The sequence below is a fragment of the Anabrus simplex genome, chromosome 5 (assembly GCF_040414725.1).
Source record: "Anabrus simplex isolate iqAnaSimp1 chromosome 5, ASM4041472v1, whole genome shotgun sequence".
Lineage (NCBI taxonomy): Eukaryota > Metazoa > Arthropoda > Insecta > Orthoptera > Tettigoniidae > Anabrus > Anabrus simplex.
Window position 1 is genome coordinate 202,428,227 of NC_090269.1, and position 17,476 is coordinate 202,445,702.

At 42.4% G+C, this 17,476-nt stretch overlaps 1 protein-coding gene across 1 annotated transcript in view; it reads left to right on the forward strand.

The window, feature by feature from the left end:
- The window catches only part of LOC136873915 (retinoid-inducible serine carboxypeptidase), an 85,541-nt gene that overhangs the window by 57,099 nt on the left and 10,966 nt on the right, over window positions 1-17,476 (forward strand). Inside the window, exons 6-7 of the mRNA XM_067147251.2 lie at window positions 6,093-6,269; window positions 15,942-16,019. Of these exons, the coding sequence (XP_067003352.2) occupies window positions 6,093-6,269; window positions 15,942-16,019 (255 nt within the window). The remainder of the gene's footprint in view (window positions 1-6,092; window positions 6,270-15,941; window positions 16,020-17,476) is intronic.

The window sequence follows — 17,476 nt, forward strand, 5'->3', positions numbered from 1 at the left end:
TTTCCCGACTTGGTGAACGATCCGTTCAAATTTTTATTTTTTTACGAATGGGGTATGAAGGTTTGTGAAGCTTAATGATCTGGTTCGAAAGAAGGTGAAAAGAAAAACACTAATTACCGAAAGGCTATACAACCAGAGCTTCGGCTAGCAATATTTTAAAGGTAAATTAACACAAATACTACCTTTAATGTCCGCCTCTGTGGTGTAGTGGTTAGCGTGATTAGCTGCCACCCCCGGAGGCCCGGGTTCGATTCCCGGCTCTGCCACGAAATTTGAAAAGTGGTACGAGGGCTGGAACGGGGTCCACTCAGCCTCGGGAGGTCAACTGAGTAGAGGTGGGTTCGATTCCCACCTCAGCCATCCTGGAAGTGGTTTTCCGTGGTTTCCCACTTCTCCTCCAGGCGAATGCCGGGATGGTACCTAACTTAAGGCCACGGCCGCTTCCTTCCCTCATCCTTGCCTATCCCTTCCAATCTTCCCATTCCCCTACAAGGCCCCTGTTCACCATAGCAGGTGAGGCCGCCTGGGCGAGGTGCTGGTCATACTCCCCAGTTGTATCCCCCGACCAAGAGTCTGAAGCTCCAGGACACTGCCCTTGAGGCGGTAGAGGTGGGATCCCTCGCTGAGTCCGAGAGAAAAGCCGAACCTGGAGGGTAAACAGATGATGATGATGATGACTACCTTTAATGCAAATACGTATTTATTACACCACACAAAATAATTACAATACAAATTATATTATTTTAACATAAATATTATAATTACAGTGATATTAACATAATTACAAAGCGCAGACTTTTAAGGAAATTGTATAAAAGAAAAGCCACTTTTCCAGATTCATGCACAAAACGCAAGAAGGAAAAAACGCTAAATAACTACACTGATCAGAATGTGACTCGTGTTGTTAAAACAATGAGACTGGACTGGACTGGACTGGACGCATCAGAATCAAGCCCGGTTTGGTTCCCCTTCGACTTGACGAGACTGGTTTAACCTTGACTTGACTGAGACTTGGTCTGTGTGAATGAAATATAGCTGTGGTAGCCCAAAACAAAGGGAGATTTCCGTGTTGGATTTTCCTGTTGACGGACTAGACGTGACTGGATGTGTTCGGTGAGAAACCAGCCTTAGTATCCGCGCACAGAAATCAACACGAGTTTCGAAATCTCGCCTGTAAATGAAACAAACTGGTGCGCAAGATTCTTACAACAGATGACTGGCTGAGTTTGGCCTGTTGTGCTACTGCGCGGGTACTTGTACTCCGTATGAGGATTCCTCCGGAACCGAACGCGATTGGCTCCTCTCTAACAGGAATTGTACGGGAAAGTGACGAAGTTATACGCTAGAGATGGCTGAAAAATAACGTAGCAGTTATTTTGTCCCAGTTACATGTCTGTCACTGTTACAAATGTAACGAGGACGAGAAATAACAGGTTATCGAGTAACGACAACAGAAAAACATACTAGTGAAAACAGTAACTGGGAAGTGGGGACCAGTCACTAGTAGCAGCTTGCACACTAGTAGCACCTTACAGACACAGAATGTGACCTTCAGATAGTACGCATGTCTTCCAAGTGAGAGCGGTTTCGTAGGAGATTGCTTTTAAGTTCCTGCTGTCATCTGGTAGTGGTAACTAAAGTGTAAACTGTTATCACACATTCAATTGTTCGTGCAAGGCTACCTACATTATAATATTATAAGTTTCACCCGTATAATTTTTCTTGTACCATAAATAAATTATTATGCTAACTTTCCATACTGAACTGATATTGTAGAATGAACGTAGATAAAATGCATTTTGTAATACTATTTCACTTTGACATCATTATAATTGAATAAACCTGACCCCTCCGGGAATCGAGCCCGGGACCGCCAGGTGACAGGCGGGCGCATTGCCCCCTACACCGTGGAACACAATGAGCACAATTGTTTGAATATTCATAACAAGTACAATAAACATTTCAGATTGTCATGAATGAAACGAACGTGATAACGTCTCTTCACCCACTTAAGTTTTTATTAATTCATTTCACACAATCCATTATAACAAAATAACACATTATCGGTTCTTCATTTTACTTAAACGATCCTCTTGTACCGGTTTGTGCAAGGTTTGGCAGACAGATCATGTTTTCTTGTCTTCCATCCTTAACTGGGGAATTGTCAAACTCACTCCTCTAGATTTCAGAAAAAGATGCTATGTTGTCTTCTCATTTCATCCCCTGTCTGCCTCTTGATAACTTTATAGCAAATTGGAATGCGTGTTTTGCCGTTCAACAGTGTGTGTAGTGATGCGTGCGCGCATGTGTGAGTGAATGAATGACAATTTGCAACACAGCTGTAAGGGGACAAGCTTGAAGCCGTGACCAGGCTGTGACCAGTAAAAGGTGAGTAACGTTGGACGTTAAACGGGGACAAGCTTGAAGCCGTGACCAGGCTGTGACCGCACAGAATACCAATGTGTGACCGGTAAAAGGTGAGTAACGGTGGACGTTATTTTTCACTGATACTTTTCACAATTACTTTATTGTAGCAGTGACAGATGTAGCAGTTACACAAAATAACAGTTTGTCACACCCCTATTATACGCAAACGTCGCTTCACCCACCTAAACGTATTTGCGATTGGTTGTCGTCTTTCATGGTACAGGCACTGTAATTCCTGTGGGTTCTGTCTTGCTTCACCGTAGATAAGCAAGTTTGTTAACATTCTCATCTGCTGAATACATAGCGAAGAAATGATCTGCACAGGTGTCAGGTCAGTACAAAATGAACGTGCTATTGTTCGAATGCGTCGGGAATGGTCTTGTAATTGATCCTCAAAACTTAAAATGTGAATTAAAATATTCAGGTCAGCATGTCTGTGCTTCGTCCATGGCACCACGGTAACACTGCCTACCCGATCCCAAGAAAGCCTACTGGATGTACATATTCTTCCGCTTCTCTAATTCACTCATATTTTCTATCAGTACACTCTTGTATTTAACGTTACTTTGATGTTCTAGTTAACCTCATAACATGGCATATTAGTCCGTGCCTGTTCTACATGCGCTAACCGATTGCGCGGCCTGTGATCGGTGGAAGTTATAATATATCCAGTACTCTGATAGGTACACCTAATCCACTACTTGATGTTGGCAAACGATTCATGTTCAGTTGCTTTGGGTTATCATATCCACTCAGGAGTAATATTAAGGCACCGGGCGAGTTGGCCGTGCGCGTAGAGGCGCGCGGCTGTGAGCTTGCATCCGGGAGATAGTAGGTTCGAATCCCACTATCGGCAGCCCTGAAGATGGTTTTTCGTGGTTTCCCATTTTCACACCAGGCAAATGCTGGGGCTGTACCTTAATTAAGGCCACGGCCGCTTCCTTCCAACTCCTAGGCCTTCCCTATCCCATCGTCGCCATAAGACCTATCTGTGTCGGTGCGACGTAAAGCCCCTAGCAAAAAAAATATTAAGGCACAATCCATGGCATGAAGCAACGGGAATTCAAAGAACATTGTGCTTCTCACCGCCGACTCTGTGACACATCAGGACGGCCTGATGCTGCATGTCCTTCTTTCTTTGCAAACATTGTGCTAAATAGCTAGCGTGATGGCCTTTGGTCACAGGGGTCCCGGTTTTGATTCCCGGCGGGGTCGGGAATTTTAACCAACATCGGTTAATTTCGCCGACACGGTGACTGGGTATGTGTGTCTTCATCATCATTTCATCCTCATCACGACGCGCAGATCGTCAAATCAAAAGACTTACACATGGCGAGCCGAACATGTCCTCCGACACTCCCGGCACAAAAGCCATACGCCATTTCATTCGCAAACATTGCATGTTATTTGTTGAATGCCGCACGATTGGCCTTGTGTTAACTCCTTCAAGCTCATGATACGAATAAAATGATTTGGTTGCAGTGAGTTTCGCACACGCCACCCTAATACAGACGTGGTACCATCTCCGTACTTCGACCATTACACCACGAGAATTCTTGCCTTGAGCTTATCAGAAAGCATAATCTGTGTAAAACTACGGCACATCCCATTTCACAAACTCACATAAGTTTTATATCAGTATTTCATCACTTTTTCAAACAATTTGTTTTACGTCGCACCGACACAGATAGGTCTTATGGCGACGATGGCATAAGAAAGGCCTATCAGTGGGAAGGAAGTGGCCGTGGCCTTAATTAGGTAGAGCCTAAGCATTTACCTGCTGTGAAAATGGGAAACCACGGAAAACCATCTTCAGGGCTGCCGACAGTGGGGCTCGAACCCACTATCTACCGGATGCACGCTCACAGCTGCGCGCCCCTAAAAGCACGGCCAACTCGCCCGGTTTTCATCACTTTTAGCATTAATTTCATATCCGATCGAAAGCTTGTAATTGGCACGTACTTTTTGTGTAACCGTATGACTGATGCATTGTGTAAATACCTTTCACGAAGGCCTGCATTATTTTGCAGAAGTCTTGTTTTGATGGCGCACTAAGTGTTTTAAAGTCAACTGTAGTTTGGTACACGGCAAAAGAGAATCGACCATCGCACCACTGATGTTCGTTGGGATGCCTAACAACAGAAAAGTCAGGACTTACCCAGTATATAATCATACAGGTATCATAACATTTCCTCTCGAACAATATTGAGTGTAGTAGATGAGAGTTGTACGTTTACGTCTATAGATTTGCAGTACAAGATACATACAGTTATCCATGAGTAAACACCGGAGTGGAGAGATTTATCCCGAATCTAAGTAATGTTTGTCCGTGTGGTTCTTGACTGTGACAGAGAAGGCTAGATTTAGAGGAAATTGCCTCCATTTAAGAACGAATAATATCTCAAAATTCCTGAATCTCTTCTTGGAATAAAGCAAGTTCTTCCTGTATCATTAGAATTTCTACATGAACAATATTTTTGTCTAGCTTTACCACAGTCAAACTCGCTTCACTGCACAAACCAGCATTAGACTGTGAAGGAGAACATTACGACGCATCCAACTTCATAAACATCATCGCATCCTGCAGAGTCAGTTCTAATGTAAGTTTTTGTGTCACCTTTCAGAATGTTCAGAACCTCTTGGTTGATGATGTTTTTGTCCTGCAACTTTCGGAAAATGAACTGAATTCCCAGTTGGAAGCGAAGGAAGTCATTAACGAGAACCGCGCGATAGATCGCTCATCATCGTCCATTAACAAATTCTTCTCCAAAATGCTGGCTATATGGTATCACTGTGGGGCGCGGGGATTTGTCACTGTATCGTAGAGCCGCGACACTGTCCTACACGACGTCACCCAAAAACATCAGGGAATCACTATCTTGCTACACGTGCTGGATAGTGTGTCTGAGACGCGAAGCCCAACCAGATTGCCTCCAAACAGGTTACCGACGATCCTCAGGGACAAGGCTTATGCGACACTCATCAGTGGAAAGGACTTTATACCAATTCTGAACAGACGATTTGGCATAATATTTGGCTCATCTGTACCACAATCAAACTCGCTTCACTGTAACACATCACGTGATGTCTAAGTTTGAGAGCTGGGTATCGCCAATGGCGACTAGAGTGAACTACGGCCTCGTGGAATCTCAGTTGAAATGCGGATATCATAATTCAGCATTGCATTCAGTGTTCTTCCGAGCTGAAATTCGAAGTAACAGACATCGAATGCAGTGTAGCCCTTTGACGACCTGTGCAAGGCAGGTCAACAGTTCCTGACTCCCTGTACGGCGTCCGTGTTTGAACCATATCACTTTGATAGCGGGAAACACGTCGAGCAACTGCTCTTGTTGACCATCCTTTTTGGCATAATTCGATTATGCGTATATGTTCACATTCTATTTCACATTATATTTTAAAAAATAGTACCGTTATCTTGGCAGATATTGACATTTTGGGAAAGTACTACAAGTTAAATTATGTGCTCCTTGGTAAAATTACTAAAAGTGAAACAGATTTACAATATCCTTAACGGTTTATGAATTATTTGAGGTTAACATGTTACATTACTAATACTGTATAGTATATGTTATAATTATCGTTATATTGTTTTTATTAATATTTCCAATGCAATAGTGTTACCAATAACATTATATTGTGAACAGGTAACCTTAGCCAGCAACCCTCGTCGTGTGACGAAGGCCAAGTCCAGCTAGCTGAACTGATGAATGGCCAAGTTAAGAGTAAACTGGAAATTCCCTCAAACGTGACCTGGACGTTCGAAAATGAATTAGTATACGCAGCATTAATAGGAGACTTTATGAAGCCCGTCACCCAAATAGGTAAGTAACACTGAACAGTTCCCTTTCGTAATCAAAATATAATATTTGGAAGTTCTCAGGCGTCAGTCCTGATGATGTGGAGGAAAGCTATTAAATATTTTATATGTATATAAAGTTTCTGAAATACTGTACCTCTAAGGATATTTATGTGTATATAAAGTTTCTGAAATACCTTTAAGGATTCCCATAAATACAGAATGTACAGTCTTCCATGAAGGCATTGTGTAGTGTCACGTAAGTACGTCCAGGAAGTATTTAAGTGCTGAGGAAAGCGATGTTGTCAGTAACATGTTGACAACTTCGAGAACGAAAATGGTGAATGCATGCTGCCAGGTGCCTGTCCACTAGGGAGGGTGTGACCTTGTTATCAGCTTCAGGCTCGTTTCCTTCTTCGGCGTGAGTGACCGTTGTTTTGCTGTTACTGCATAAACCATTCACTCCATATCATTAATATCCCAAGGTATGGGACAAGAAGCGATTGAACCTGGAACAGTACATTCTTGGAAATAATTAGAACGACCACCTTAACTAACTGAAATATTCATTTTGCGAAGTATTGAAACCAATGAACAACTTTAATCAGTCATTTTATTCCATCACGTAACCTAACAAAACCCAAAACCCATAACGCTACAGCCTTGATGGGTCTTTGCCTGCCAAATGACCACTGCACATCCCGAAGACCTGCAGATTACGAAATGACACCTGGTCAGTGCAACGTATCCTCTCGGACGTTATTCTTGGCTTTATACTCTGGGGCTCCAATCTCGCCGCCAGATAGTTCAATTGCAATCACGTAGGCTGAGTGCACCTCTAACCAGCCCTCAGATACAGGTAAAAGTCACTGGCATAGCCAGGAATCTAATCCTGGGCCTCCGAGTGAGAGTCAGGTACGCTACGCCTAGCCTGCGGGGCTGGCAGTATTTTTTTCTTCTTCTTAGGGCCGGTTCTACCATCTGCTGGTAAAGTGGCTGGCAGCTGCCCGGGAGGTAAACTACCTGGAGGTGTAAATCGGCTGGTACTTTGGCTTGCGTCCAACCACCTCCGCGCAAGCGCTAGGTAGCTACCCGGAGCTAGACACCGATATACGAAGTTGGCTAGACTGATTTTCAGCGATTTCTCGCTTTCGAGTGTGGTGCTATCTATCGTCAGATGCATGAAACCCATTTCGATTGTCTTATTTCCCTGTGCTTGCGTCTGCTGATTATCACCAAAAAGCCTAATAAGGGGAGTCTTAAGAGTTATGGACAACGATTCATGTCAAGCTTTCGTGATTTTAATCTATGATCTTCAATATCAATACCTAATTGGGATTCAAATCTCGAGATTACATTTTCTTACGCCAGTTATAACCTGTCATGTAAGGCAGCGTTTTTGAAAAGTATTCTCGTAGTAGATTGGTCAAGTCGCTCGTTCCGTAATAGAAGGTACGCAGGTTTTCATCGTATTTCTAATTTACATTTTAAAATGTATTTTCGTTCCCTGCCGTTGTTCTTAACTCTCTTTTACGCGCTTCCATATACGTATACACACACACATCTTCTTTACGGACTTATTGCCTTTGAGCATTCTATCTGCAGGCTTCTGTGAATTGATTAAGTATCTCCGCGATGCTCTATTTGCAACTAGTTCTGTGACCTCGTTTAGTTCCAGATGCTTCCATTTATTGATAAAGCATTTCATTTTAATGTTTAACTTTATGAAGATAAAGTTGGAAGGTACCGGTACTGTAAATGTAAAGAACTAATCGGGATAAATATCCATTCATAGGAAGAGGAATTCTGGAATGGAATAGTTTCCAATTTCTTCGAAATAATTTACAAGACTATGTAAACAACTAATAGGGAATCTGCTACCCAGGGCCGGTTCTACCACCTACTGGTAAAGTAGCGCGTAATTTGCCCTCCGCGTAAAAGGATGTTTCCGTCTGACCACTCCCAGGTAGCGCTATCGTCAGGATGAATCGTCGTTACCTGGCGCGTAATTCATCGGCCACTTCGAGGGCCCGATAAGACTTTACCTGTCGGGCAAGTTCTGAGAGCTGAACATTATTAGCTGTATTTCTGGTGATATGCAACTCAAATTAGCTTAGTATACTGAAAAAAGCATTATACTGTAACAGTAATCGATGTTGTATTGCAGGATTTTCAGCATTTACGCTTCCTTTGAGTTGCAACGGTCACACCAGCCTCTCGCATTGATAGGGTAGGGAATACATTTTATACGTCAAGCTTTCGCAGAGAAACTCTAAAAGGATATAAAATCAAAACCTATTTGGAAATAATTTCAAATGGGATTTAATTTTCTATTTTTTTCAGTTTTCAGACACCAGGTATAAGTTAATCCTATGTATCCCATTTACACGAAGCTTCCTCGTAGCGTGATGGTTAACGCACTCAGTTCATAATGCGAGGTTTGCAGGTTCGAGTCTATTTTATGACGAATCTTTTTTATTTTCATTATTAACGTTGTATTATTTGGCTATTTGCTTTACGTCGCACCGACACAGATATGTCTTATGGCGACGATGGGATGGGAAAGGCCTAGGAAGTGGAAGGAAGCGGCCGTGGCCTTAATTAAGGTACAGCCACGGCATTTGCCTGGTGTGAAAATGGGAAACCACGGAAAAACATCTTCAGGGCTGCCGACAGTGGGGCTCGAACCCACGATCTCCCGATTACTGGATACAGCGTTGTATTAATCTGTATGCCTCTTTACATACGTTTTAGTTAACAATATATTTCATTGAAATGTTTAATCACAATATTATGTCACTAGGAAAATGCTTTATATGTGTGCTACTTATAGAAAGTGACGTTACGATTAATATAGCATATAGGACTGTCGCCCAGATAGCAGATTCCCAATCAGTTCTTTACATAGTCTTCTTGTAAATGAATTTGAAGAAATTGGAAAGTATTCTATTCCCGAATTCCTCTTCCTATGATGGATATTTACCTCGATTAGATCTTTACATTTACAATACGGTACCCTCCAAAAGTTAAACATTAGAATGAAATGCATTATCAATAAATGGAAGCATGTGGAACTAAACGAGAACACAGAGCTAGTTGCATATAGAGCATCGTGGAGATACTTAATCAATTCATAGAAACCTGCAGATAAAATGCTCAAAGGCAATAAGTCGTAAGGGAGATGTGGGTGTATATACGCATATGGAAGCGCGTGGAAGAGAGTTAAGAACGACAGGGAACGAAAACAAATTTTTAATGTAATTAGAAAGACGATGAAAACCTGCGTACCTTCTATTACGGAGCGAGCGACTTGACCAATCTACTATGAGAATACTTTCCAAAAACGCTGCCTTACATGACAGGTTATAACTGGCGTAAGAAAGTGTAATCTCGAGATTTTAATCCCAATTAGGTATTGATTTTGAAGCTCATAGATTAAAATCACGAAAGCTTGACATAAATCGTTGTCCATAACTCTTAAGACTCCCCTTGTTAGACTTTTTGATGATAATCAACAGATGCAAGCACAGGAAAATAAGACAATCGAAATGAGCTTCGTACATCTGACGATAGATAGCACCACACTCGAAAGCGAGAAGTCGATGAAAATCAGTCTAGCCAACTCCGTATATTGGTGTCGAGCTCCGGGTAGTTACCAAGCGCTTGCGCGAAGGTGGTTGCACGCAAGGCAAAGTACCAGCTGATTTACACCCCCAGGTAGTTTACCTCCCGGGCAGCTGCCAGCCACTTTACCAGTAGATGGTAGAACCGGCCCTTAATCTGTTTGCCCTCCAGGGTTGTTTTCTCCCTCGGACACAGCCAGGGATACCAACTCTATCACCTCAAGGGCAGTGTTCTGGATCATGAGACATTGGGTCAGGTGATACAACTGGAGAGAATGACCAGTACCTCACCCAGGCGGCCTCACCTGCTATGCTTGTGGAGGACTGGGAAGATTGGAAGGGATATACAAGGAAGAGGGAAGGAAGCAGCCGTGTCTTAAGTTAAGTACCATCCCGGCATTTGCCTGGAGGAGGTGGGAAACTACTGAAAACTACTTCCAAGATGGCGTAGGTTGGAATCGAACTCACCTCTGCTCATTTGACCTCCGAGGCTGAGTGGACCCCGTTCCAGCTTTCGTACCACTTTTCAAATTTCGTGGCAGAGCCGGGAATCGAACCCGAGCCTCCGGGGGTGTCAGCTAATCTCACTAACCACTACACCACAAAGGCGGACGGCAGTAAATTATACAGGTGATCCAGCCGCCCCTTCCAATGTAGTTTTATTCAACCCACAATATTCATTCCGTCCTGAAAATATCTGCCCTGCCGGTATGCTCAGACAACACAACCAGATATCTAGGTATTTGCCGCCTCGCCATGATAGAACACGGTATTGTTATACAGTACTCGTATTAAACACTGGAGGACAAACGTGTGCCTTCTACATCATATGAACCTGACACGCCAGCGAAACACTAAATTGATATTGTGACCGCAGTAAACCTAATACTTGCTATAAGCTGCCCCGTGTGCCGTACGGAATCGTAGTGTACTTGGTAAAGGCTTGGTGGAGCGGGGGTTGCATGTCAGGTGGGAGGCTCGATTTCGGGGTGAAGGTTACACATTTTTGAAATATTTGTTTATACGTTCCGCACACAATGTAAGTTCAATACCAGCTTTCAGGCAAATTGTGTGTGGATAAATGTGTTTGTGGCCCTATGAAGGGCCAATTAGTTAGCAGGCTGGACACATACAGACCGGAAATAATAAGAACACAACTGCCCTGCAATGTATTATCGCAGCAAATGCACTATTTGATGACCGTTTTTGTTTATTCACATTCGGGCCCGGTGTCCAATTGGTCGCCTTGCGCGCTGAAGCATTCCAGGTGTAATTGCTCGGCAGGCGTCCGTGATGAGTTACCGGAGCTGGTCGGAAATTTTCCGGCGCTTAGGTGTAAACGACGTTCTTCAAATCTCCTCACAAGAAGTCTAACAGCGTTAAATCTGGTGATCTGGTGGGCCGAGAAACAGGGCCTCCTTGTCCTATCCGTTTCCCTGGAAGTTATTCGTTCAGATTGTTACGAACGGGCAAAGTCCAACGTGGTGGACCTCCAATCCTGTTGCAACCACATCGTCAAACGATCCTCCAGCAGCAGTGGGAGTTCTTGACGCAGAATGTGCAGGTAGCGTGGGACCGTCTAATGGCCCTCGAAGAAATAAGGTCCAATTAGGCGATCCCCCAGGATTCCACACCACTCCCTATCGTACTTGATGGACCGCCTGTCGCACCCAGTGAGGATTGTCCGGACTCCAACAGTGCATGCTGTGGCGATAGACGTTCCCATTATTGTGGAAACGCAACTCGTCCGAGAACAAGATATGCGATACGAGTCCTGCATCATTGTCCAGCCTGCCTAATAGCCACCGACAGAACTCCATTCGAGTTTCGAAATCGCGTCCATGGAGTTCTTGGTGTAGTCCAAGATGGTATGGGAGAAATTTATATTCATGCAGTATTCGCCAGATGGACGGCTGGCTGGTGTTCACCTGTCGTGCAGTCGTCCTTGTACTGACGTGTGGATTAATACGATGTACCTCCAGAACGGCCTCTTCTGTTTCACCCGATGTAACGGGCCTATCGCGGACTGGTGGCTGGTTGTAAATCACGCCTTTTGTCTTGAGGCGTCCTACAACACGGCGGAATGTCGTAGTAGCCGGGTGTTGCCTGTCGGGATACCATTCCTCGTACAGACGTAGTGCCTCGCACGCGTTTTTTCTTGCTTCTCCATAAATGAGGAGCATGTCAACGTATTCCTCTGTGGAAAACATGCCGAATGACTGCAGAGATTACGGTACATTCAGGCCCTATCCAGCGGAGTTTGTGCAGGGCACAAGATGAAATACAGCGTCATTCTACTGTTTCAAAATGTTAAACGTGGACCTGTTTAACGTATTCAAACATTATACCGATGCAAAAATATTTGAACTATGCAGGATTCAAACCACCACTGGCGATTGCTAGGCGAACGCCTAACCACATCCACTACGCTACACTGCTGGCAACGTGCTGGTAGTACTGTAACGGTTCAAATCCCGTTACAAGATGATAGCTGTATTTTTATTATTTTATAATTTTATCTGTATTATTATTATTATTATTATTATTATTATTATTATTATTATTATTATTATTATTATTATTATTATATCAGTATTATTATTATTTTATCTGTGATATTATTACTATTATTGTAATTATCATTCTTATTCAATTCAATTCTGCAACGCTTGTCGCTTGCATAATTGTAGTTAAATGTATGCATATATACGTATGTGTAGAATAACACTCAAGACATGTACAGTGAGAATTGTTATATATCAGATGTTGGATATGACATTGCTATATTGTGCAATACTGCTGACATTTCTGTCAAGTCATCGCCACGTCATGGCTATGTCATCGTGAGCATTTAGCAATGCGCTCAGATACTCAGGCCGCCCCAGGGGTTTTCACCATTACATGCAACGGTTTGAGGCGGGTGGGAGTAAATTATTGTTATTTCTGGGGATTACGTAGATGTGCCATCCTGTGCCTATATAAGGTGGCTGTATCTTGTAGCGTGAGTTCATTATTCAATTGGAAGGAGAGGCGACAGTTGGTCGGAGTGTGAACGAGATGGAGAGGCCTAAGTCGGTCAGTCAACGAGAGTCAACGTGTGTGAACGAGATGGAGAAGACTCAGTGAGCCATTAGTCTTTGGTCATTGAGACAGTGAGGCCAAAGTTGGTCGGTCACTTAGTTGAAGACCATACAGATTTACCAAGAAATCATATGGTATGGAGAAGAAGCAGTCATATGGACACATCACCAAATTAGGCGTGACACATCTACAGTAAACACCAGATTTAAGGAATACGTCGTAATTACACTCAAAGTGTTGAAGGTACAGTCAAGTGAAACAGTGGGGGATATGTTTTCTATAAATTGTTAAATGTCCGGTCAAGAAGAATTCAAATTCATGCCTAGTTTCTTTCAGTTGCAATGCCATAATTTCATATTCTCATCTGTTTTATTGCAACAAGACTCACTATTTTTTATATATTATTTAAAGAATATATTTGTACTATCAAATGAATTCATAGCATTATTTCAATGACAGAATTAGATAACCTCAAATTTAATGGGGAAACCGAACGCCAATCTCCTTTTCCGAGAACTTATATGGTATGTTGTCAAAAGTAAGCTTATTACCCCACACCCTAGAGATAGTCAAGATTCTCATTCTATTATTGTTGCACTGAGTGGTAGCTGGCGCCCTTCAAATAACGTATGTGTAAGTAAGCAGGTAAGAAGCAAGTGTGAGTCCAGGGTTCGACGATTGTGGATTTTATTTAATGAATATTAATTTTCACAATTTTCCATTTTAAATGCATATATTGCATATTTTTCAATTTAAATGCAGTTTTATATGTTTGTAAATTTAGTAAAGGAGTTAGGAACACTTTACAGTACGACGAGAGGTGAGTACACACACCATCGGATTCGGCTTTTCGAATGTTAATTACTGCGCTGTTCTCTAGTTTTATGCATTGATTCCCCTCTTCGTTACACCCGGTCACGAGGAACGTCACATTTACATAGTTACATGGCAAAAGGACGTTGCTACATTATTTCAAGGCGTCATGTTTTGAGAACTGATGATATAACATTTCGCTAGAGTTCAGAATCGTATGCAAAATGTGCTCGCTGAACATTAGTACCATATAGTACGCCTGTAAGGGAACAGCACCTCTATAACCATGTGCGCGTTAGTTGGGCTGCAGCAGCCGATATTAGAAGGGGCTGCTGAATCACACTGTATCCTGTGCTACTGTACCCGTCGTTGACGTAACTGTCACTACCGTGCTTCGCTATAGGTTCACAACCGGCATCTTAAAGGGCTGCTTAGGTGCTTAGAAGTGAGTGGGATGGGAAGAGGAGAAAGCGGAGTAGGTTCGAATCCCACTGTCGTCATACCTGAAGATGTTTTTCCGTGGTTTCCCATTTTCACAGCAGGAAAATGCTGAGGTTGTACCTTAATTAAGGCCACGGCCGCTTCCTTCCCACTCCTAGGCCTTCCCTATCCCATCGTCGCCAGAGGACCTATCTGTGTCGGTGCGACGTAAAGCAAATAGCAAGAAAAAAAAAGCTTCCTCCCCTCTTCCCTGTCTATCCCTTCCAATCTTCAGATATCCCCCCACAAGGCCCCTGTTCAGCATTGCAGGTGAGGCCGCCTGGGCGGGGTACTGGTCCTACTTCCCAGTTTTATTCTCCGACCCAAAGTCTCACAATCCAGGACACTGCCCTTGAGGCGGTAGAGGTGGGATCCTTCGCTTAGACTCAGGGAAGAACCAACTTTGCAGGGTAAAGGAGCTGAGAAAGAAAGAAAGAAAGAAAGAAAGAAAGAAAGAAAGAAAGAAAGGAAGGAAGATGGTTGAACAACACACCACTCGATGACGTTATACCGGGAACGTACAGTTTCTGCTGGCTACACTGACCTGTCCTCTTTACAATGAGAATTTATACACAGTAATCGCAAGTGTTTTCTAGAAAATATTTGGATTTTAAAACTCTGATATTTTGAAACGCTCAACTTTGGTTCCGAAACTACTCAAAAACCAGAGGCGTTGATCTCAGGTGGTATCGATGACATCATTATTGTTACTTAACGTGTCACATTGCTCTCATAACACTACTGAAACACGATGGTGATTATATGAATTAGTTATTTTTAACAACACAGCTCGACGTGGGTAAAACTGACGTCAACACTCCTGAGAAAAACCACTCTAAGCTAAAATGTTATAATAATAATAATAATAATAATAATAATAATAATAATAATAATAATAATAATAATAATAATAATAATAATAATGGCTTTATGGCCCTCTAACTAATTTTACGGTTTTCGGAGATGTCGAGGTGCCGGAATTTGGTCCACAGGAGGCCTTTCACGTGCCAGTAAATCTACCGAGAGGAAGCTGACATGTTTGAGCATCTTAAAATACCACCGGACTGAGATAGGATCAAATCTGCCAAGTTGGGGTCAGCAGGCCAGCGCCTCAACCGTCTGAGTCACTGAGTCCGGCAACTAAAAGGTTATGCAAGTGTATTTAGCTCCTTGTTTTACAAAGCACAGTTTGTTAGATATTGAGAGTAAAATATTTCAATGAATTCCTGTTTCTTTTAGCAAACTCTCAACTACTCTGAAAATTAAACATTTAATATGCACAATTTTGCTAGGGAGAAGTAAAATTACAACCACCCCACCACACACCAACATGTAGGAAAAGATCATAATGTATTCGTTTATATGAATAAAAGAGGTAGAATTCCATAATCAATACCGGAGATATTTTATATTGGGCTACATTATAAAATTCTGTGGCAGTATCCAGTATGTCTATTCGGAAGATATGGGTCGGCAGCCCTGAAGATGGTTTTCCGTGGTTTCCCATTTTCACACTAGGCAAATGCTGAGGATGTACGTGAATTAAGGCTACAGCCGCTTCCTTCCCACTCCTAGGCCTTTCCTATTCCATCGTCGTCATAAGACCTATTTGTGTCGGTGCGACGTAAAGCAACTTGTAAGAATAAAGAAAGAAAAGAGAGAGATCTGTATTTCATGTTTTACTCTATTTCTGTTCGCAGTGGAGAGGCTGCTGAACGAAACAAGTCTGAACGTGGTGGTGTATTCAGGACAACTGGATTTAATCGTTGATACTCCAGGTAAAATTAATTTATTTTAAATATTTTTCTTGCAATAAGATTTTTTCACCCAATGGCATCATTGTGTTATTGTTGTAGTCTCAAGCAAGCAATTTTACATCAGTCCACAGACCGTAGGCCTAATACCCGGAATCCAAACATTGTTGCCATTTTTAATGGAATCGCCCGTAGATCTCCAATTACTAGTGGTGATAATTATTGTTTAAGGAGGAAATTCAGTTGGGAAACTATCCTTTCTATTACTTTTCGAGAAATCTAAGAATGCTGTATTTAGTCTGAAGACAGTAAACCTTCTTAATTTGATTTTGGAAGAGAAAATTGATGTTAACGATTCAGAGAAGAAGAGCTAAATTTACTGGCCATATCCTGCGACACAATGCCTTTTTTTACCAATCTGCTGGAAGGAAAAATCACGGAGAAGGGATTCCTAGGACGACCGAGGAAAAAATTCCTCCAAGACTTGGCACAGTCTTCATTATCGTTCTTATTATGAAGTGAAATGAGGAGCTGAGGACAAAATATAATGGATGCATAGACAAGGCATTGCCTTTAGAGATTGATAATGATGGATTTGATTTAAGGAAGACTTACAACACATCAAACGGGATATTAACCGGTAATAAACAAGTACGTCTTTCAAACCTGGACGTGGTGGTACTCAGCGTTACTGGACTTAATCGTTCGATACTCCAGGTAAGACACACACATATTTGAAGTATTTTATTAGAATAAGAATATGTGTAATAAGTATAATCCTTATCTCATACTAAGCCAAGGGCACTGATCGGGAGCCGGTTGTTAGGGTTTTGAACTTTAGAGGAACGTAAGTTGCGTCCCGCGAAGAGCGTAGCTTTTCATTTTAGCGAACTAACTAATTATCACCTATTCTGAATTCACTCTTCATGCATCGCATGTTGTGTAATAGCACCCTAACAGCATAATATTCAAAAAACTACCTAATACATATGGAATTACGGCGCTTTAGCTGTCCTGACCGTTTTGCAGGTTTATTCCATGCTCTTCAGGATGGAATGGTTGGACGATTTCTTCACCTGAATAAGCTATCAGAAGGATTTCCTATCACAAATGGTCTTAAGCAAGGCTACGTGCTTGCCTCCACCCATTTTGGTCTGAACTTGGCACTATCGAACACGCAAGTGTGGAAATTAAGTTTCGGTATGATGCTGGACTGTTCAATCGCACCAGGCTCCGTTTTCAAAGTTTGACTCCTAATACTTGCGTAATGGAGCTTCAAATCAGCAGAAACTTAGATACATCACGAACACCAAATGGGATGAGTACATAAGCAATATGACAGTTCTTGACAAGGCGCATATGAAGAGCATAGAAGCCTTCATTATCACTCATCGCCTTAGATGGGATGGCCGCATCCAGCGTGTGAAAGATAGACTGTCTAAACAACTTCTGTACGGTGAGAATGGTCATGCCAAAAGGAC